This window comes from Uranotaenia lowii, chromosome 3 (genome assembly GCF_029784155.1).
Source record: "Uranotaenia lowii strain MFRU-FL chromosome 3, ASM2978415v1, whole genome shotgun sequence".
Taxonomy (NCBI): Eukaryota; Metazoa; Arthropoda; class Insecta; order Diptera; family Culicidae; genus Uranotaenia; species Uranotaenia lowii.
Genome location: NC_073693.1, coordinates 314,974,028 through 314,996,667, shown reverse-complemented (window position 1 = coordinate 314,996,667; position 22,640 = coordinate 314,974,028). Strand labels below are relative to the sequence as shown.

The 22,640-nt window shown below is 31.5% G+C and overlaps 1 protein-coding gene across 1 annotated transcript in view; it reads left to right on the top strand.

Moving 5' to 3' along the window:
* Positions 1 to 22,640, top strand: part of LOC129758490 (limbic system-associated membrane protein-like) — a 147,962-nt gene that overhangs the window by 14,981 nt on the left and 110,341 nt on the right. The window contains exon 2 of the mRNA XM_055755993.1: positions 2,167 to 2,367. Coding sequence (XP_055611968.1) covers positions 2,167 to 2,367 — 201 coding nt within the window. The remainder of the gene's footprint in view (positions 1 to 2,166; positions 2,368 to 22,640) is intronic.

The following is a 22,640-nucleotide window of genomic DNA, read 5'->3' as shown; positions in this document are numbered from 1 at the left end:
GAAAAAAAAAAAGATTCAAATGTTTTTTTCTTGGTTTTTTTAACATTTTCTGGATTTTTGTAAAATTTTCTCGGATAGTGCCCGGATTTAAGTTAAAAAATTTGGTTAGAGAATGTCCGAATTTGACCACATTTGATTTAAATAGCCCAGATACGTGCGGGAAAACTTCTGACAATCTTTAGCAAAGTTCATCAGATTTTGATGCAATCTTTAAGATTTAAACCATCGATTAAAGTAAGTTTTCTATTTTGTTACTAAAGGATTCTTTATTCAAATCCTTATCCTAAGATTTAAGGATGGATTTTCAAGTTTTTATTTACCCCTTAAAACTATTTATGTAAAAGAACTTAAAAATGAATGAGCAAATTTTTTTTTTCTTATTTAAAATCATTGTTTGAGCAAAAATGCAATAGAAAATAAAAAATCACCAAAATCCCATGCGTCAGTTTTTCCTACAGCCCTGCCTTAATTGCAAGTATTTGGGCAAAACTCAAAGCTCCGGTTATGCATATTGAGAATTTAGAAAAAAAAGTCATTGAAAATATAATAAAAACGGACGTTATTATTTGAGTTGAACGTCTATAACACTAACGTCTTACTGTATGAAAATTGTCTCATAGGTTGGATAACAGTCAAGGAATGATATCACAATTTTAGGAAAGATTTATAAAAAGGAATCTATATTCCCTACCAGCTATTCTTATAATTGATATTGTTTACTTTGATTAATATTTTAAATGTTTATTCTTCTATGATATTCAATTAGGAGTCGTTTCCTTAAAATGTTTCTCATTAAATATTTCATTTCAATTTTATTTGTTAAACTGATATTTTTTCGAGAATGCCTTAAAATTTTCTGTAAATTTCTGAATCATTATTTAAGTTTTTCTTCATTTAAAATATTATGACTTTCATTTCATAATTTTAAGAACTTATAAATTTATTCTTTTAAAATCATCATCAAGTATTAAATTCATAGTGTTAATGATAAACCCGCAGATACTCAACTCCGTTTTAAGATTCATTTAGTTTTCGTTCTTAAAAAAATGTTACAAAGAAATGTAGCTCAACATGTAACAAAGATTCTGACTGTCTTTAAAAAAAACTTTAGGAAATTTGGTGTAAAATTATGAAATAATTTTTTTTTAAATTATTTGTTTGATTAATCTTATTTCTCCATCAATATGCATTTTTGTCGAACAAAAGTTTTTTGTAATCGCAAAATACAACTTCTGTAAATTGTTAGGCTAAAAAAATTGGGTTTTGAGAGGATTAAATAACTGAAGATTTTCATTTAAGTTTAGTTCCGTAATACTTTTTTTGCTACGATTTTTGGATTTGTTAGGCCGGTTTTGTATAAGCCTAAAATACGATTAAGAATCAGCTGATGTATTTTTGTTGAAAAAATAATATTGCAAATGTTTTTTAGCTTAATTTTTATTGAATAACTCCGTGGTTTTTACAAAATTTGCCCGTGTTTTGCCCGGATTTTCGGTTGACAATTTTTAATTAAAATGCCCTGATTTTGCCAAGTTTTTAGATAAAATTGCCTGAATTGGCTCGGTCCGGATATACCAGAGAAACATTCTGGCAACCTAAACCTGAACAAGCTTATAATTCGAGTTTCAAATTTTAGCAATAAAGTGTATGAAGTTTGTTAATTTTAGTTTTTTTTTCGTTCACAAAAGCCATATTTGTTAAACTTTCGAGATCAAAGCCAGTTATCTATTGCCAATAGGACTACAATTTGACTGATGAGCCTGGCCAGGTATCCTAACCTAAAAACACATCCCAAACTCCCAAGTGGCAGTCTTTCGAACTTTTCAATAACAAGATGCCGGCAGCAGCAACGGCAAAGGGCCAATGTGGGGCCAAAAGTTTTTACCTCATCAAAGCCACTTTTCTGCCAACAAATGCAGGTCAAACGGTGTCGAATGTCAAAACTTGCCGACTTTTTCGAATTCCGCACGTTCATTCCGGGACCGGATCAGTCAGCGGCAGCAGCTTTCCTCTACCGATATCCAGAGGGAGGAAAACTTTTTCCGAACCAAAAACCGACCGAACCTTTTGACCGAATGATATTGATTGGTGCTCTCTTCAGACTTTGAAATGTTTGTTTTTTCTTTTCTGTTTCTTTTTTGCCACCCACACCCACATCACCCACAGGATCGTACGTGCTAGCGTGGAAACGAGGCATCGCCATTTTGACTGCCGGAACGGTCAAAGTGACACCGGATCCCCGGGTTCGACTGGTCAATGGGTACACCCTACAGATTCTGGACGCCACCTCCCAGGACGCCGGAGACTACATCTGTCAGATTGCGACCATGAGCCCCAGGGAGATCACGCACCACGTGGAAATTCTCGGTAAGTTGTGATGGAATGACTGAATGTAAGGTTTCAATATAAACACATGGTATGTTGGATTATTAATCAATGATAAGAACACACAAGATTTATACAGATATCGTAACAAATTAAAGATAATTTGTTGAAAATCGCGTTGAAAAATTAAAATTTCTTGAAAATTTAGCTTTTAGGCCATTTTATAAATACCGATATGAAATCAATTCTAGTTTACTGAAACCAATTAAAATGAAATTTCTAGTGTAATTCTGTAGTTTTTATTACGATTCCTTTACTTTTTCATTTTGTAAAAGTTACGGTTAAACTTCATCTTCTTCGTAGTTTTAAATTAATAAACGAATCTATGGCCAAGCGCCTATTGATCTAAGCCTATCATGTTTTTATTTGCAAAAGAATCCTTTTAGCTATGAAAAACATGTTACCCGTCTTGTTATTTTCAAGGTATCAATTTGACAATATTATGACTTGAGATATCATCGTTACGAATTTACGCGTTTGAGAAAAAAATGTATTAATACAGAACCATGTGTAAAAAACACTATTTATTCATGCAGAAGTTGTGCAAATACTCATTGAATCAGCAGCTTAAATGTTTTTATAAGCATTTTTATTCTAAATTCAGCTTGGTTGATAATGAATATTTTCCCCTGTCAAGTTTTTCGTGCTACATGTAATAAAATATTGTTAATTTTTTATATCTATCTCGATAACGCAACTGGAAGAGTCAATTTTAAAAGAAGGCAACACAACACAAGGCAGTGAAAATAAAAATTTTCCGAGGTGCCAAAAATTGCATTTTTGTTAAATTTTAGTAAATATATTTGATGTTTCAATCAACTTCTGAATTCGGATTATAAAATGAAGGTTTTAATTCAATGACCAACTTTTCCGACGACTTTGCATTTTGATATTTTTTTCAAATCAAACTATATCCGAGATTTAAGATAATTTTTTTTTAAAGATTTTAAGCATTTTTTTCCAATCTTTGAAATTTCTTTAAGTCAAATCATTTTCAATAAAGTTCATGAATAAATCGAAATTCTTAATATCAAACCGGATCAGAAGAAAAATACAAAATTTTATCAAGATGAGATAAATTGTTGATCATTTTTTTCCTATCAAAATGAGATATCATTTAGTACTCGTTAATTCTAGCGTATCATTTCAAAAGGGCGAAACTACCAAATGTAAACAAATCGAGTTAACGGTCATTCCGGATGCACGCGATTGCACTGCACTTAATAAACGCGGTTTCATCTTAAAATCACTTAAAACTTCCAAAACATTGATAAAATTTAATTGGGCGAAACTTCCTGTTGATGCATTTCCGTTGGAACGTGAAGTTACGCCTATTCAAAATGAGGTTAATTTTTCTATTTGTGTAGGGCTAATAGGCGTAACTGAGTTGACCGTGTGTGACAAAACTGCCTAATTCGTTTTTGCGTGTAGGACCAATGGGCGAAACTTCAAAACCAAAACAAAAACGGCCGATCAATTGGGCGAAATTTGCAGGCGTAACTGGAATCTAAAACAAAAAAGGGCGAAACTCGAAAATCTCTGAAATTTAGTGAAAAAAGTTAATATTCTTGATAACCATCGAATAATAAGTGAATATAATGCACATTTTTCGATTTTGCTGAACAAAAAGTGATCGATCTTTGAAATAGAATTTGAATAGGTGTTCCGAAATTTCAAACGCATTTTTCTCGGTTCGAGCTAACTGCTAGTTTCGCCCCTATGAAATGTTACGCTAGAATTGTTAAAATATCTCAAATTATAACAAAAAGTCCATGCAAGCATAACTCAATTATAACACCCCTTGATAGCATTATATCAAGATTATATCTCAAATCAGATAAGATTTAGACCACCAAAAATGCAAATATATGTATGAGTCTTGCGTAAAAGCATGTACGGAGTTTTTGTCTTAGGCGCTTGACTTGCATAAAATGATGGATTACCTCCTGACATGTACTGAAACTTTCATGCGATGTTTTCAACTTGAACAGTCCTAGCTAGAAGATTCGAACCTCGACCTGAAGGTTGAGAGGCGCGTACGCTACCACAGAACCATGCCTGGTGCATTGGAATGAGACCTTCAAACTTCCACTTAAAGTATTCGAAGCATTTGCTTGCCCGGCAGAAAAAAACAACTGTTTGTATCAAAAGAGATAAAATATTTTTTTCGAAACGACCACAACGAATATTATACTATCAAAGTTTTATCTAAATAAGTTAAGAATATCTCGTTTAAATGACATTTTGTAACAATTTTGATGTGCTCTCCTGATCGGGGTAACCAATCAACTTATCTGAGCATAGAATGCAACTTTCAAAAACAAGGTTGAAGTCTTTTGATAAATAAACAAGTCTTTGACATACCGGTAGAATACCAGGAAAAAAACGTAAACAAAGGTTCAAAGTAGATAATCAACTAATCCGAAGACCAAGAATAGATTCAACTACTGAGATGAAAGTAATAGAAGTTTTCATTTGGTTTATTCTTCCCCATTCAGAAGAATAAAGAAGATCTGAAAATTTTTTAAACAAGGTTCAAAGTTTATAGCATAAGTCTTAACGTATAGCAGTCAAAGTTGTCAATCAAAATCTATTGTTAGTTATGTGTATATTAAAATTATTTTTTGAGACGTTGTTTCTGTGAAACCAAGTTATCTTGTCGAAATCTGATTCCTTTAGAGGGAACGAAGTTGATTCATAATCATCATAATCATTACATCATTACGACTTTTATGGACATATCGTACCAAATACGAAGATATACTGAACGTTTATTACGAGATAAGTTTAGGTGTCCTGTGCTCATCTTCTCTCAAAAATATTGATGTTCAAAAGAAGAAATCCAAAGAAGCCATATTACTTGAATGATTCATTCATATTTGTGCAAAATAAATGATTCCATTGATTTGTTCGACAAAGTCAAGCCCTAAAAAAAAATTTAAAAACAAAATCTTAAATATAAAAATGAAGGCGATCTTTTTTTGTACCCCACAACTTCGATTCGGCTGATCAGATTGACTTGAAAATTGATACTCGATGTTTTTTGAGCCAAGGGTAGTTAGTTTTTTAATAGTTTTAGGCATCGTAGTGTCTATGGGAGGGGGACTCCCATACAAAATTAATTCAAAATGGGACACAACTTTTACAATTTTGAGGCGATTTTCATAAAAATCGATTCACGAGCACAAATTGACATAAGAAACTTTTTTTTATGCAGAGTAATTCCTCTCGCTTTTGAAACGAGAGACTTACATACAATTTATTTTTAAAACAACATAATTCCTACAATTTTAAAGCAATGTGCTTGAAATTTAGAACCCATGCAAGTTTTAGCATGACAAGATGATTTATTGTAATGTGTGAACTTCTTGTGTTTCATAACGGGGAGGACCCATACAAAATCAACGTATTAAACGACATAATTTAAACAATCCTTAAGTGATTTTGTTTAAATTTTAGTTACAACTATGTTTTGGCACGAAAAGATGAAATATTGTTGTAAATCATCTCTCCCACTTTCGTAGCGAAAGGGGAGGCGGGTTTTTTTTGTGACATCATAAACGTGTGATCAGAATGACGTGTTATTTGACGGTTGTGTCTGCGCCTTGGATGGTTCATATAACAGTTTGAAAAACTTCAGGAAACAGGGGCTCCCATACCAAATGAACTTAATATATGATAAATATCGAAAAATTATTAAATTAATTTAAACTAAAATTATTTCGCAAGCATGATTTGCTACAAGAAATTGATTTATTCTACAGAATGTCCTCTTTCGCTTTTATAACGGGGAAAATACCAACGGAATTTATCACGGTGTCTTTTTCAGAACAGTTGTAAGAAAAAAAAACAGAATCTCTTGAAATTTGTCAAATTTTAAAGGAGACTTTCTCTTATCCAACGCATTTCTCAGAGGAAAAAAAAATCGATGGGGGGATCCAGACTAACTTTTTTTCAAGATTTGATAAACAAAATATACAAGTAAACTTTCTAGTTTTTGCTTATAAATATGCCAATGAACTTCAAATTTAACATTTTTGAGCTAAGCTGAATAAGATTCCTTCAAAAGTAAATAATATCTTTTGGAATGGAGAGTTAATCACCGTAAATTTATTTTTAATGAAATTATTTAATCAGCTTTATCGGTGAAATTTTATATTCTTTGAGAAAGAAAATTAAAGAATTGAAAGATTATAGACGGATAGAAGATTAGAATAAGGTGAAAGATGTTGAAAATGAGCGGAAGGGTAATTTAAATTTGAAAAACTTTTCATCACATTTCATCGTTTTGTTCCTGTTTGAAAAGATTTTCAAATGAAAATTACCCTTCCGCTCATTTTCAACATATTTCACCTTATTCTAATCTTCTATTCGTCTATAATCTTTCATTTCTTAAATTTTCTTTCTCAAAGAATGTAAAATTTCACCGATATAGCCGATTAAATTATTTCATAAAAGTAAATAATAACTTCGAATAGTTTGATAAGAATTATTTTAAATCAAAAGTTTTGGCAAAAATGTTGCATGTTAAAGGAAGTTAGAAAATTAACAATAGAATTTTCTAGAGTTCGCATTAGAATTAACCGCCTTCCCAATTATCAAGCGCACGGCAAAAAAGGTGTGTTCTCTATGAGTTGAGTGAAGAAAGCTACAATTCAATCATTCAATAATATATTTCTCCTCTCACGATTTATTTGTATTTTAGACACTTATGAGTGTGGTTTAAAAAAAAAATCTGTTTCAATAATCATTGAACGTGTGCATTGTTTGCTTTTGGAAACTCCTTTTTAATTATGAAAAAAATATGTTATTTTTATTTGTCTCCATGAAAACTGTTTTCTTTCATCATTAAATTTAGAGTTTCTTTAGATTTTTATGCATATTATTTTTCTTAGATAAATGACCGTAAGCTATCGCAACGAGTTTAATAAACTTTGAAAAGCGTTGCAATGTTTCTTTAAATCCTTATTTCAAAATGATTTTCGAAGTTAAACTGAACATTACCTTTGTAGGACCAACCTTTTCTATAAATCTTAGAGAACGTTCACTGCAGACCACCACGAAGAAAGTGAGAATTATCAAACACTAAGTATGTATTTTTTTAGCTCTAAATTAATGAATTGCCTCGTCACATTTTTAAAACCAATGAAAATTTAGTAAGATAATCAATTTTTTGGTTTTCTAGGGAACAGCAATATATTGTAAAATAACTTTTTTACTTTCTTTACTGATCTAAAAACTTTATTCTGTCTTCGATAAAAATGAATTTGGAGAATACACTTTCAAAAACGTGCTTTTGTTAGCAACAGTGTTTCTAGTTATTTTTACGACTGGTTCTAGATAATTTGGAATAATATTTTTAAATTCTCCTCGAAATTTGACATGATTACCAAATTTTCCAATTCATAATCAGTTTCATCAGAATTCTTGAGTCATTATTGGGTTTTGAAGGGATTTTAAACATCCTAGTTCAAAAATATAAAATTTGAAGTTCTTACCACAAATTTTTAGCGAAAACTTGAAAATTGTGCTTGTGTATTTTGCATTCAAATGTTCAAAAACAAAAGTTGTTCTGGATCCTCCGATCGATTTTTTTCCTGAAATGTCCTTTGAATAGGGGGAGTCTCCTCTAAAATGTGACAAATTTTCAGTGATGCTGTTTTTTTTTCATTAAAATGGTCAAAAAAGACATCGTGCACTTAAAGATTAAATGGCAGATATCAATCCTCTCTTGTATGTGGAGAGATGAGTGTTTTGTTAGAGAAGTCCATACCCTAACACCAAGGCCCTGCGAACGGGGGGGGGGGGAGATATTTAGGGGTTTACCCTCCCCCCCCCCCCCATAGAGATTTTCTCCAAGTAAAATTTTCACCGTATTATCGAGAAATTACTTGATCTTAATAGGTGTTTAAAAGCAGAAGCAAGTCAGAAATTAGGCTCGCCTCCAACGGAATTTAGACTTAAATCACCCTGGGCTTGAGACATTTCATTTCACGTTACTATATGACTTCACGATTTGTAAATGTAAATTTCGATTTGCAATTCAATTAATCTTCTGTATTTAAACTCAAAACTTGACATATTAATTTTAAAATAAAAGTTTTAAATCCATCATCTACTTTGTTCAAGACTTCAAGTGTTTTTGAGTTCTGCAAATAATGTTATGGACGTATTATATTTGTTAACATTTCCTCATTTAACGACTTTCCGAAGAAGTTTTAAACCAAATCGAGGTTTAGATATTTTTAATAAGCATAAATCTAATCTGGTTTCAGGTTCCAACAAAATTGTTTTTTATATACTTTCTGCAGTTATGCCTAAAAAAAATTGTACCTAATCATATTTTTTTTATTTTAAAAAACTGTAGATTTTTGTTGTTTTAGATAAAAAACTATTTCTTAATTAATTAAAATATGTGATAAAACAATATCCGATTCATATTTTGACTTGAATAAAGATTTGATAGTTATTAATGATTGATTTCACTTAAAACTCACCAATTTTCAAAATCCATATCACCAAAACCGTTACGAGTTATCGGTTGAAATCTACAATTATGTTTTTATAATGGTAAGACCTGTTTATACAAAAAAATCGTTCTTGAATAGTTAGAAACTTGTTTTTTTATTCTTATTATTTTTTTCTTATTTTGAAGTAAATGAACTGTAATTTTAAACAACAATTTTTCTCCAATTTTTAAATAAATTTACCGAATTTTATAGTTAAACCACAGGTTAAACTATTAAAATTTTTAGGAGTAATTTTGATAAGAAAATAGAGTATGTTTTTCAATTCTGAATTTTCGGTGTTCTGGAAACATAAACCTTTATTTTTCCTTTCCTCATCAAAAATTCACAAATCGAATAAGGATTTATAATTTAATTAAAGATCAAAACTCTACAGAGGGATTTTTTCAATCAATAGTTTAGTTGAAAATAATGAAAAGAAATTTTAAATTAGATGAATAATCAACAGTAATTAGTATTATTTTCCCAATCATGGTTAAATTTTTAACCTGATCTGACATTTATTTTTGATTAATTTATTTAAATTTTTTTATTTTGAGAATATTTATTTCAAATTTTTTAACTAGACTTCTTAGAAGTTATTGTGAAAAAAATTTCTAGTTCAGGATAAAAAACATAATTTTAAAAAATACTGCATCTTACTGAAAATATCATTGTTTTGAAACTTTCATTGTGGTTTGTTTAGGAAATTCTGAATTGTTTTACTAGTAACTTTTTTTTTGGTTTGTGTGATAATCATGGAAAGAAAATGATGTTAGAAATTGATTTCCTTTGTTAATATTTTCATTATTTTAAGTTAAATTTCAATATTAAAAATTCCCCTCCCCCCTTTTCTCCTTGGACGAGTCATTCGCACGGGTCTTCCTAACATATATAAGAGTTTATTCAAATATAATATCACGCAATTTTCGATCATTTTCGGCCACCCTTGCTTCCTGTGAAATACATTCGCATCAGATTTTCTATTCAAGTTCCATAAAACGTAACAAGCGGTTTTATTCCCTTTCTCTAAATGTGTGATGTAATAATTTATTGGTTCCTTAGAACATTCTGAAAGTTCTATGAACACTGATTTACTTCATATATTTAAAATGTCCCCAAATAAGCGAATAAAAAAAGAAATCGAATTTCCGTCATGGTCTATGTTGCAAAATAAATCTACTGCAGTTGTCTGAAATATTTCTCCTTCATACAGACAAAGAATGAAGTCTATCATTTAGAGTTCCAAACATTCTAACCGCATCAAAAGCCTGCCCACAGAAGCCTTCCTTCCCACTTCAGGACGCCAATCTAAGTATAACTACTTCAGCAAACAGCAACAAACAGTGCCAAACTATGCCAAGTCCCTCATCGGAAAAGCGTTTAATCAAATTAGGCTGTGTAAACACTTTTGCTCGGGCTCGGGGAATTTCGTGCAACTTTCTGGTAGTATTTTGGTCCTACTTACTGCTTGCCAGCCAGCAAAAGATGCCAGATGTTCAGTTTGTATTGTTTTTCTTGAGTAATCCGCCTTGAGTCGAGAGCGTTGTCCCCGAGCCCAAGTTGTAGTTGAAGGTACCCGGAAATGCTGCCAACCGGAAACGGCACAACAGCACAACGTTCTACGTCGACATTTGTCAAGTAAAACGAGAAAGGAAATGTGCAACAGCTCAGTTGCAATCTTAAAAGCGACGAGAAGAGAACGTAGCATTCAACAGTGTTGTTGCAGTATTATTCAAAAGGAATTGTTCTTGAGGGATACTTCGTTGAAAGCTCATTTAAGTGTAATAAACAATTACAGATTGTGAGAGAAAATATTCTTTTAATTCAATAGAATCTTTTAAAAAAATCCATGTTTGAAATTTTAAAGTGCACTTTTCCCATTAGCTTCTTCTACTTTCCAAACTAACATCTGATTGCTGATTGCAACATGCCACTAGGTTTTCTACAAAAAAAAAATCAAAAATCAATCAAGTAGTTTCAAAATGACACAAGAATGAAAATTCGATCAAACATCATAAATTCCTTGAAGAGGTCTCTTTCCGTTTATATTTTCCAGAGCAAAATTGAAAGAAAAAAAAAACAAATCAATTTTCATCATCTTCCCCGATAAAAAAGCCAAGAAGCAAAAAGTAATTGAACTTCAAACACTAGAATTGTGGATTGAATGAAAAAAGTGGCAAGCAAATAGCGAAACGTTGTTTGAATTTCCATTTGTTTTCGAAATTCATTTATCTATAGAAATGTATGTACAAGTCTGCTCCACAAATTTCCTCCAAGTTCAAAATGCAGCAGACCCAAACGTAGAAAAATAGAAAAAAGGACTAACGTCAACTAGTTTAATTTGCCCAAAAATGCAATTTCTCTTCATATTGGAATGAAGGAGGGTACGACAACTGAATTTTTATTTGCCAAATAGAAACACGGCGTGGCGGCAAAATCTGTTTTGCCAAACGATTTTGAATCTAGCCGGTGGACACGGTTTTGCCGTTGTTACGGATTGGCTCTTTTTTTAATGGTGGTTGTTGGACCGATGTCGGTGTTGATCTTTCTACGGGATAGGAAATTTTATTTCATAGAAATTTCATCATTCTGATGATGTTTTGGTCAGAAGCAACTGATTCTGGCACCTTGCATTCCTTCCAGTCCTTGCAGTCCTACAGTCAAGGCATTTTGTTTTTAGAATCTCTTTTTCTTTAATGTTTGTGAAATGTTTGATTATTATCGTTTGGAAAATTTTCAAATTAACTTTTCTGGATGGAATGGTATTTTTTTCGAACTCAAACCTGCGCGAAAATTCAAACTAAGCAAAAACCGAAGTAAGATACTACAAGGAACATTGATTTGCTTATTTGCTGTCTTACAATATTCAATCTACCTTATTTACATAGGGCAAAACAATAAAAACAACTTTTTTCGTAGGTATAATTTAAAACCTTATTATATGCTTTGCTAATAAAGTTTTGCTCAGAACATTTTGTTCTCAATTTTTTGTATCCACCATTCCATGTTTTACAATTTTTTGAATTTATCAATTTTCAAAGTAAGTTATATAGGAGTTCAAGACTTTCACCGTTTAAATTTTATTTCCTTTCCCTTATTTCTGTTACATTCTACAAGTTTTGTGTTGTTAAAATTGAACGTTTTTTGTTCTCAACTTTTTTAAACTTATCTCTACAAAAAAAAACTAAAATAATAACTATCATTTATATAATTTTTAATAAATTATTGATTACTTTTAGTAATTTTTTTAAATATTTTTTTTTATGAATTATAGCGTTATGATTTATTCATAAATCGATATCCACAAGAAACCTCAGTTATGTGTTTCAAATAAATAAAATCAATATCCGACAGTAAGTTCGATGATCAAGGATTTGAAACAAAATAAACAAAGCATTTAAATATTCTTAAATATCAGAACCTTCTCTCAACCTTCAAAATTTAAAACGAATGTTATCGTGCAAAGAAAAATTTCCAATTACAAGACTCAACAATGAAATCAATGTTCTGATCATAAAAATTAAGAAAGAATTTGTTAAAAAATACTATTGTTTTAAATGGCTTATTCCTTAAATCCATTGAATTTTAGTTACCCTTGAATAAAAACTTTGGTTTCAAATTCAAATCATTATAGTATCGATATAAGGGCCGGATTAAGACATCGGGGAGCCCGGAGCCATTTTTCTATGGAGGTCCCTACGAATAATTTTTTTTAAATATGCCAATGGATCGAAAATAAAAATTCTAAGAAGAGCTGTATATTACAAAATTCGATTCCTCATTTATATAATAACTCCTTCAACAACTTAAATTTAAAGATGAAAAAAATTAAAAATAGATATTAAATTTTTTTTTCATCGTTGATAGCTTGTTAGGTCCTCATAACCATTGGGAACACTAAAATTTCAGACTAAGGATCCACAACTTAAAAAAACCAAAATTTCAAACTTTTTATTTAATTTTAATTTCATGTTCATGAAAACAAAAAATATGTTGTTATGTCATATGTTGAATTTTTATAAATTTGAAACCATAAAATCAGAATGTAGATAAAATGTTCAAAGCACAACATCAGTAATCACTAAAAAAATTAGATACGCTTAGAAGTTACAAAAAAAATCTCGTGTTTCCAAAATACAAATAACAAAACCCAAAAAAGATCCAAATTTTTTCCAAAAACTATAAAAACGACTTAAGAAAATCTCTAGTTTCCAAAATATAACAAAACTAAAAAAAAATTCCAAAATTTTTTCATAAACTATGAAACTTTAAAAACGACTTAACACTTGAAAATGTCAATAAATTGATATGATGATTGATGTTGTATATGATAAATGATATTCGATAAAGAATCGCAGTATGGTCGATTGGACCATTTTAAGCAACCGAAAAAATATTTTTTTAAAGAAGAATTTTCACAAATTTCATTTACTATCAGAAAGCTTACAAAAGATTTGCATTACACATATTCATACTTATGATTGTAAAGTGAGCATTCTAGATTGCCCGGTTTTAAAAATTTAATTTCCATTGATTTCAATGTTTTTCTTCAACTTCGTAATATTTGCTCAAAATTTCAATAATTCCTGAAATTGTTTCTAATATTGTCAGAAAAAAATTAAGGAATATTTTTTCTTGTTTAGACTTCAAATCAATTGGAGAAAACATGAATAGTCAATTTCTCACAATTAACGATAAATTTAGAATTAAAAGCACCGACCAGAATGACCTAAGCTGTTAAATGGCCGTTAAATAAAATAAACAAACAAACAAGAATTAAAAGCAAATTACCTTGGAACTGTGCAAGACATTAAAACTTTATTATTAAAATGAGCTATGTTTTTCTTTGCTCTGCCTTTTCTGTGCTGCAAGTCTTCATTCAAAAACTGATAATTATGTTCTGTAATTACAGTAGTTTTTCGATTTTATCACTGTTAGATTTTTCAATAATCGCTGAACTCACGTTCGATTTGATCACGGTTATTCTTTCGATTTTATCACGTTGTTTTCGGAAATCATTCAGAAATCATTTACCATTTTCCATTTTTGTTCAAGTCCCGCCAAATTCACGGTTTTACCATTATCACGGAGAATTAAGCGTGATAAACTCAAAAACTACTGTAGTTAAAATTTCGACTAAATAAGCTAACTAAAAGTAACTCCAGTCGCCGTAAAAGTCTTAACATTTTTTACACTGATGAGAAAATATTTCATATTCAAAACAAAAAGCATCATTCGCTGGGTACTCCTAAAATATATCCTCAATTCAATAAATAAGAGAACGAGATGAATTATTTATTGTGGATAGATATTCAAATTTTTCCAGATTTTTTCGGGCATATCTACACGAGTTTTCAAAGTGAAATGCCATAATATTGTAAAACCACACCCTTATTTTCCTGGATTTATACACAGGAACAAAAAACAAAATTTGGACTTTATTTTTAGAATAATGGAAATTTTAACGTTGCTGATGTGTGATCAAAATAATGAAGTTTAAAGTATTATTCAGATTTAGTTTTAAAATAATTAACAAATAGTCGTGGTTGCAACCATAAAAATCTGCGCTAGAGCCAATCCGTCTTCTTACCGGTGAAATCTGGGCTCATTGCGTTTATTCTACCAACCACGCCATTGCATTTTTTTTTTTCAGTGTTGCCGAATTCAACTTTCACTTTGTTTTGATTACATATGTAAAAATTTTGTTAATTTTCAGTACATCCTTCATTGCATCACTACATTCCTCCTCTCTTCTAATCTCAGAAAAAACTTTGAGTTCATTTTTTTTTATTTTAAAACAAATTATAAATTTTTCAAAAACGCTCTATCTTAATTTTACATTCCATTCTTTTTAAAAAATGTTGCTTTTTCCCAAATATCCTTCATCTTAATTTTTCATCCCTTTTTCAGCAAAAACTTTCACATCTGTACTTCTCCTGCCACTCTGTCTTTGTTCAAGAAATCTGAAACGAAAATCGTTAGCCATTCCAATCTGTGCTTTTCCAGCCGCTCGCTCTGTCTGTGTTTACCAGAGGTGAGAAAGTATGAAGAAAAAAGTCGGCATCAGCATTTTCTATCTGTGATTTTCCAGCCACCCTGTCTTTGTTCACCAGATCCGGAACATACACAAACAATCGTTGCAGCAGCCTTAAAAAACTGCGCTTCCTGAGCCAATCCGTCTTTTTTACCGGTGGCCGAATCAGAAACATTTTTTTCGTAGTAGCAGCCTCAGAGATGTACACTCCTTTAGCCAATCCGTTTTTTCCAGTAGGTTCCAGTTTTCCAGTTACAGCTTTGGTAGTTGATGTATTGAAAAGTACGGCTTTTACACTACTTTTAAAGGGTGATACAGTCAAAATTTTTTCAAGGGAAAACGCGTGTAAATCGGAGAATTCGTTTATTTAAAAAATCAAATTAAATTTTTTTTTTCAAGTTTAATAAGTATAAAATTCAGGAAAAATATTCAGTTAGGCTTCCGCTTTTCCAAATCCGAATTACGCTTTACGGCCTTACGCTTAACCTCTGCCATCAGATTTTGTACAGCCACCTTGTCCACCTTGTCTTCGCCGCAGAAAGCCAGTTTGCCTTGAACTGCTGCTCGTCCTTAGCAGTTTTTCTGGTCTTCTTTAGGTTCCGCTTGAAAATAGGCCAGTATTTCTCAATTGGGCGGAGCTGTGGCGTGTTGGGATGGTTCTTGTCTGTGGGAACCACCTGCACGTTGTTGGCGGTGTACCCCTCCATGGCCTTTTTATCGTTATGGCAAGATGCCAAATCCAGCCAAAACAGTACGGAACAACCGTGTTTCTTCAGGAAAGGCAGCAGACGTTTATTCAAAGACTCTTTCACGTAAATTTCTTGGTTGACAGTCCTAAAAGCTATGAAAATGCTGCTTTTCAAGCCACAGGTATGGATGGCTTTCCAAATCAGATATTTTTTCGCGAACTTTGACAGTTTCATGTGCTTGAAAATATCTGCTACCTTTCCCCTGCCTTTTGCCGTATAAAACTCCTGTCCCGGAAGCTGCTTGTAGTAGGCTTTGACGTAGGTTTCGTCGTCCATTACCACGCAGTCAAACTTCGTCAGCATCGTCGTGTACAGCCTCCGGGATCACGCTTTGGCTGTCGTATTTTGATCATCATCGCAATTTGTAGTCACTACCTTCTTGTAAGTCGATAGTCCGGCTCGGTTTTTGGCTTGATGCACGGTTGTAGACGATACACCCAGCTTATTTGCGGCATCTCGGAGAGAGAGGTTAGGGTTTCGCTTGAAACTACCGGCAACTCTCTTTGTCGTCTCAGCGGTTTCCGGTTTTCGATTTTCCCCCGATCCAGGCTTCCTGGCTGTCGACAAACTTTCTCCAAATACATTAATTACATTTGTAACGGTTGATTTGGCAACTTTTAGCGATTTTGCCAGCTTTGCGTGCGAGTAGCTCGGATTTTCGCAATGCGCGTGCAAAATTTTGATACGCTGCTCTTCTTCCTTGGACGGCATTTTGACAACTGAAGCAACATTCTACACACACACACACACCTTCAAAATGAGGGGTGTTCAGGTTTTTTAAATGCAAAATTGAAAGAAATACGTCAAGTTGATATTGACCAAACTTTGACCGTATCACCCTTTATATAAGTATTCAAATTCAAAAACAACCCTCATAGGGACTGTTAAATGTTTCGAAACATGGTTTTCTTTTGATTTTCATTCAATTTAGCAAATCAGGAATTTAATGAAATGTTTACTGACTGAGTTTTAGTTATGAAGTTCACCTTCGCCGAATCTCGTCAATAGGAAAAAATTGGAAAGGCTTTGTAACTTTTGCTTTTGCTCTATCCACCATATCTTTCTGTATGGCGATGGTAAGAAACCTTTCGCCATAACTTTTGCACAGATTACCCAGGCAGCAGTAAATCCCACAGGAAATGAGATTCCAGCAACACAAGTGGGAACAAAATTGACAATTCTAGCAGGAAAAACAACTTCCAGAAAAAAAAGTGGTAATCTAATCACCAACGTAGATGAAATATTTACGTTGCCCAAACTTGGCTGATTCATCTTCGATCCCTTGTGTCCAGATGAAGGACAGAAGTCTCCAATAAATATGTGTATCTATGGTGGCTCCAGAACATCCAATTCCATTCGTCTCTAAATGGCATTCTAGGGAGCGCAAAATTTTTCATCAACAACAGACGCCCATTGGATCGTTCAATTTTCCAGGATTGACTACCTCTTCAAAAGTGATTGGGGAAAAGTTTGAAACCCAGCCTGTAGGAATTTTCTTTGGCGTGAACTTGGTCCCAAGATGGCATCCTATCGGTCGTGTGGTTGTGCGTGGGTGAATATTTTCGCTTAGGCACCCAAAGTCAAGCAGCACATTAGCATATATATTAGACATGTGGAAAAAGATCCCATTTTTGGCGGCTGGGAAAACCACACGTGCCAGCAACTATCTTCATCTTCGAGGGGCTTGTGTGTCTGTTTTGGAACGAAACTTGGTCGTGAGTTTGCGAAAACATGATTCTATTCGTTGACAGATAATACAAATGTTTCGGAAATGGAAGTGTTTTTTTCGCTCCTTTTTCGATAGCTCGTTTTGTCGGCTCGTCTCGGAAGGCATTTGCGGAGTAGTTTGCGAGTTAGCTGCCGAATTTCCCACACTTTTGGCAGCCCATCCTGTTAACACGAAGGAAGTGTTGAAGATTAGAGCCGGTTAAGCTGTTTCTATTTCGGCGGAAATCTTTGAAGTTTTATTGAATTTTGCTTTTTTTCTCGAGTTCTATGTGGAAAGGATTGCGAAACAAATTATGCCAAGCGAAAACATCAGCAGGTTGAATGGTGAAATTCAAAAGAAATAAACTTTTCAAATCGCAATGCAGCAGCCAGTTTTAGGATTTTTATCTGAAAAAACAACAAAAAACAATTAGCTTTGATGCGTTTTATAAGAGCTAAAGCACGCCAACAGTTTGAGATAAAATATTGGAAATATTAAACTGAAAACTGCATAAAGATTTTTTCAAGAAATCGATTCACAAATCAACGAAATGACAAAAAAATAACAAAAATGACAAAAAAGACAAAAATGACAAAAATGACAAAAATGACAAAAATGACAAAAATGACAAAAATGACAAAAATGACAAAAATGACAAAAATGACAAAAATGAAAAAAATGACAAAAATGACAAAAATGACAAAAATGACAAAAATGACAAAAATGACAAAAATGACAAAAATGACAAAAATGACAAAAATGACAAAAATGACAAAAATTACAAAAATTACAAAAATGACAAAAATGACAAAAATGACAAAAATGACAAAAATGACAAAAATGACAAAAGTGACAAAAATGACAAAAATGACAAAAATGACAAAAATGACAAAAATGACAAAAATGACAAAAATGACAAAAATGACAAAAATGACAAAAATGACAAAAATGACAAAAATGACAAAAATGACAAAAATGACAAAAATGACAAAAATGACAAAAATGACAAAAATGACAAAAATGACAAAAATGACAAAAATGACAAAAATGACAAAAATGACAAAAATGACAAAAATGACAAAAATGACAAAAATGACAAAAATGACAAAAATGACAAAAATGACAAAAATGACAAAAATGACAAAAATGACAAAAATGACAAAAATGACAAAAATGACAAAAATGACAAAAATGACAAAAATGACAAAAATGACAAAAATGACAAAAATGACAAAAATGACAAAAATGACAAAAATGACAAAAATGACAAAAATGACAAAAATGACAAAAATGACAAAAATGACAAAAATGACAAAAATGACAAAAATGACAAAAATGACAAAAATGACAAAAATGACAAAAATTACAAAAATGAAAAAAATGACAAAAATGACAAAAATGACAAAAGTGACAAAAATGACAAAAATGACAAAAATGACAAAAATGACAAAAATGACAAAAATGACAAAAATGACAAAAATGACAAAAATGACAAAAATGACAAAAATGACAAAAATGACAAAAATGACAAAAATGACAAAAATGACAAAAATGACAAAAATGACAAAAATGACAAAAATGACAAAAATGACAAAAATGACAAAAATGACAAAAATGACAAAAATGACAAAAATGACAAAAATGACAAAAATGACAAAAATGACAAAAATGACAAAAATGACAAAAATGACAAAAATGACAAAAATGACAAAAATGACAAAAATGACAAAAGTGACAAAAATGACAAAAATGACAAAAATGACAAAAATGACAAAAATGACAAAAATGACAAAAATGACAAAAATGACAAAAATGACAAAAATGACAAAAATGACAAAAATGACAAAAATGACAAAAATGACAAAAATGACAAAAATGACAAAAATGACAAAAATGACAAAAATGACAAAAATGACAAAAATGACAAAAATGACAAAAATGACAAAAATGACAAAAATGACAAAAATGACAAAAATGACAAAAATGACAAAAATGACAAAAATGACAAAAATGACAAAAATGACAAAAATGACAAAAATGACAAAAATGACAAAAATGACAAAAATGACAAAAATGACAAAAATGACAAAAATGACAAAAATGACAAAAATGACAAAAATGACAAAAATGACAAAAATGACAAAAATGACAAAAATGACAAAAATGACAAAAATGACAAAAATGACAAAAATGACAAAAATGACAAAAATGACAAAAATGACAAAAATGACAAAAATGACAAAAATGACAAAAATGACAAAAATGACAAAAATGACAAAAATGACAAAAATGACAAAAATGACAAAAATGACAAAAATGACAAAAATGACAAAAATGACAAAAATGACAAAAATGACAAAAATGACAAAAATGACAAAAATGACAAAAATGACAAAAATGACAAAAATGACAAAAATGACAAAAATGACAAAAATGACAAAAATGACAAAAATGACAAAAATGACAAAAATGACAAAAATGACAAAAATGACAAAAATGACAAAAATGACAAAAATGACAAAAATGACAAAAATGACAAAAATGACAAAAATGACAAAAATGACAAAAATGACAAAAATGACAAAAATGACAAAAATGACAAAAATGACAAAAATGACAAAAATGACAAAAATGACAAAAATGACAAAAATGACAAAAATGACAAAAATGACAAAAATGACAAAAATGACAAAAATGACAAAAATGACAAAAATGACAAAAATGACAAAAATGACAAAAATGACAAAAATGACAAAAATGACAAAAATGACAAAAATGACAAAAATGACAAAAATGATAAAAATGACAAAAATGACAAAAATGACAAAAATGACAAAAATGACAAAAATGACAAAAATGACAAAAATGACAAAAATGACAAAAATGACTATTCGTCAAGAATTTTTAACATTTAGACTTAAGAACTCAAACAAGATTACTTTAATATCGCAAGAAAGCTTTTTTAGTCCGATTAGAATTAAAAACTAATGGATTTTCCGAACATACTATTATCAATAGCTAAGAACAATAAAAGCAACGAAGAACTCAAGAAAGATGCGATTAAGATTGCTGATGCATAAATCCATTCTGCCTTCCACTACTTTTAAGGTGTTTGCTTAAGCAGGCTTTTAACTAGCTGGTATGAAGTGTGCAGCTACATTGAGCGTGGGTGAAAATGCTCTTTCTTACCAACTATGGATACCATACTAGAAGTGAAAAGAAAAAAAACTTCATGAACATAACGAAAGCTTTTTGAGATTCAATCTAACTTGCCAGAATGAAAATAGATAAGGGATTTTCCAGGCAACAAAAATTCAGATTAGCACGGAAACAAAGCCTCAGAGAATGATTTAGTAACAATGCTGAAATTTTTAGGTTTATTTTTTTCATTTTATGTTCAAAACTTTGTTAGAATTTTAATCCAAACGATCGTCTTCCTTTAAATATACACAAACCTATTTAATTCCTTGACTTGAAAAATGGATACTTCTGTCCTGAAAAGCCCATTCTTATAAATCATGGAATTTTCTTATTGGGTGGAAATACCTAAGGCTTAACTCAGCTGAAAGTGATTTTGTGAGCCTGCCATCGGGCTGATTAGAATGTGTCTCTTCATCCGGAAAACTGTTAATGGCTTCCGGTGCTGTTGGCAGCTAGCTTCGAATGAAAACTCTCTCAGTCAAATCCTCATGCCCTCCACCCAATTCCAGCAGAAGTCTCGATTGTGGATTGTTTAATTGTGATTTCTAAAGTTTGCCCCCACGGTTTTTGGCACCAGCAACAAGAGAAAGAATTGGGGGGGATTTAACGTTGATACTTATGGCGAAAATCACGCACCAAACATCGGCGGCAGTGCTTTGAATGTTTCCACATCGTTGATTGCATGAAAAACGAGCTGCCAAAAAGTTTGCCACCGAAAATATATCACTTTTATAAACCGACGAAGTATTATCTCGTTAGTCGGTTTTAGCTGGAGATAGTTGACATATTCTGGAAACATTGATTCGTGGCAAAATTTGAACTTTATATCAAAGAGATAAGAGAAGAGAAAAGATTTTCAGCACACCTATAACTAGAACTAGAACTAGAACTAAGACTAGAACTCGAACTAGAACTAGAACTAGAACTAGAACTGAAACTCGAACTAGAACTAGAACTAGAACTAGAACTCGAACTAGAACTGGAACTAGAACTAGAACTAGAAATAGAACTAGAACTACAACTAGAACTACAACTAGAACTAGAACTAGAACTAGAACTAGAACTAGAACTAGAACTAGAACTAGAACTAGAACTTGAACTAGAACTAGAACTAGAACTAGAACTAGAACTAGAACTAGAACTAGAACTAGAACTAGAACTAGAACTAGAACTAGAACTAGAACTAGAACTAGAACTAGAACTAGAACTAGAACTAGAACTAGAACTAGAACTAGAACTAGAACTAGAACTAGAACTAGAACTAGAACTAGAACTAGAACTAGAACTAGAACTAGAACTAGAACTAGAACTAGAGCTAGAACTAGAACTAGAACTAGAACTAGAACTAGAACTAGAACCAGAACTAGAACTAGAACTAGAACTAGAACTAGAACTAGAACTAGAACTAGAACTAGAACTAGAACTAGAACTAGAACTAGAACTAGAACTAGAACTAGAACTAGAACTAGAACAAGAACAAGAACTAGAACTCGAACTAGAACAAGAACTAGAACTCGAACTAGAACAGGAACTAGAACTGGATAGAATTAAAACTAGAGCTAGAACTAGAACTAGAACTAGAACAAGATCATGAACTAGAACTAGAACTAGAAATAGAACTAGAACTAGAAATAGAACTAGAACTAGAACTAGAACTAGAACTAGAACTAGAACTAGAACTAGAACTAGAACTAGAACTAGAACTAGAACTAGAACTAGAACTAGAACTAGAACTAGAACTAGAACTAGAACTAGAACTAGAACTAGAACTAGAACTAGAACTAGAACTAGAACTAGAACTAGAACTAGAACTAGAACTAGAACTAGAACTAGAACTAGAACTAGAACTAGAACTAGAACTAGAACTAGAACTAGAACTAGAACTAGAACTAGAACTAGAACTAAAACTAGAACTAAAACTAGAACTAGAACTAGAACTAGCACTAGAACTAGAACTAGAACTAGAACTAGAACTAGAACTAGAGCTAGAACTAGAACTAGAACTAGAACTAGAACTAGAACTAGAACTAGAACTAGAACTAGAACTAGAACTA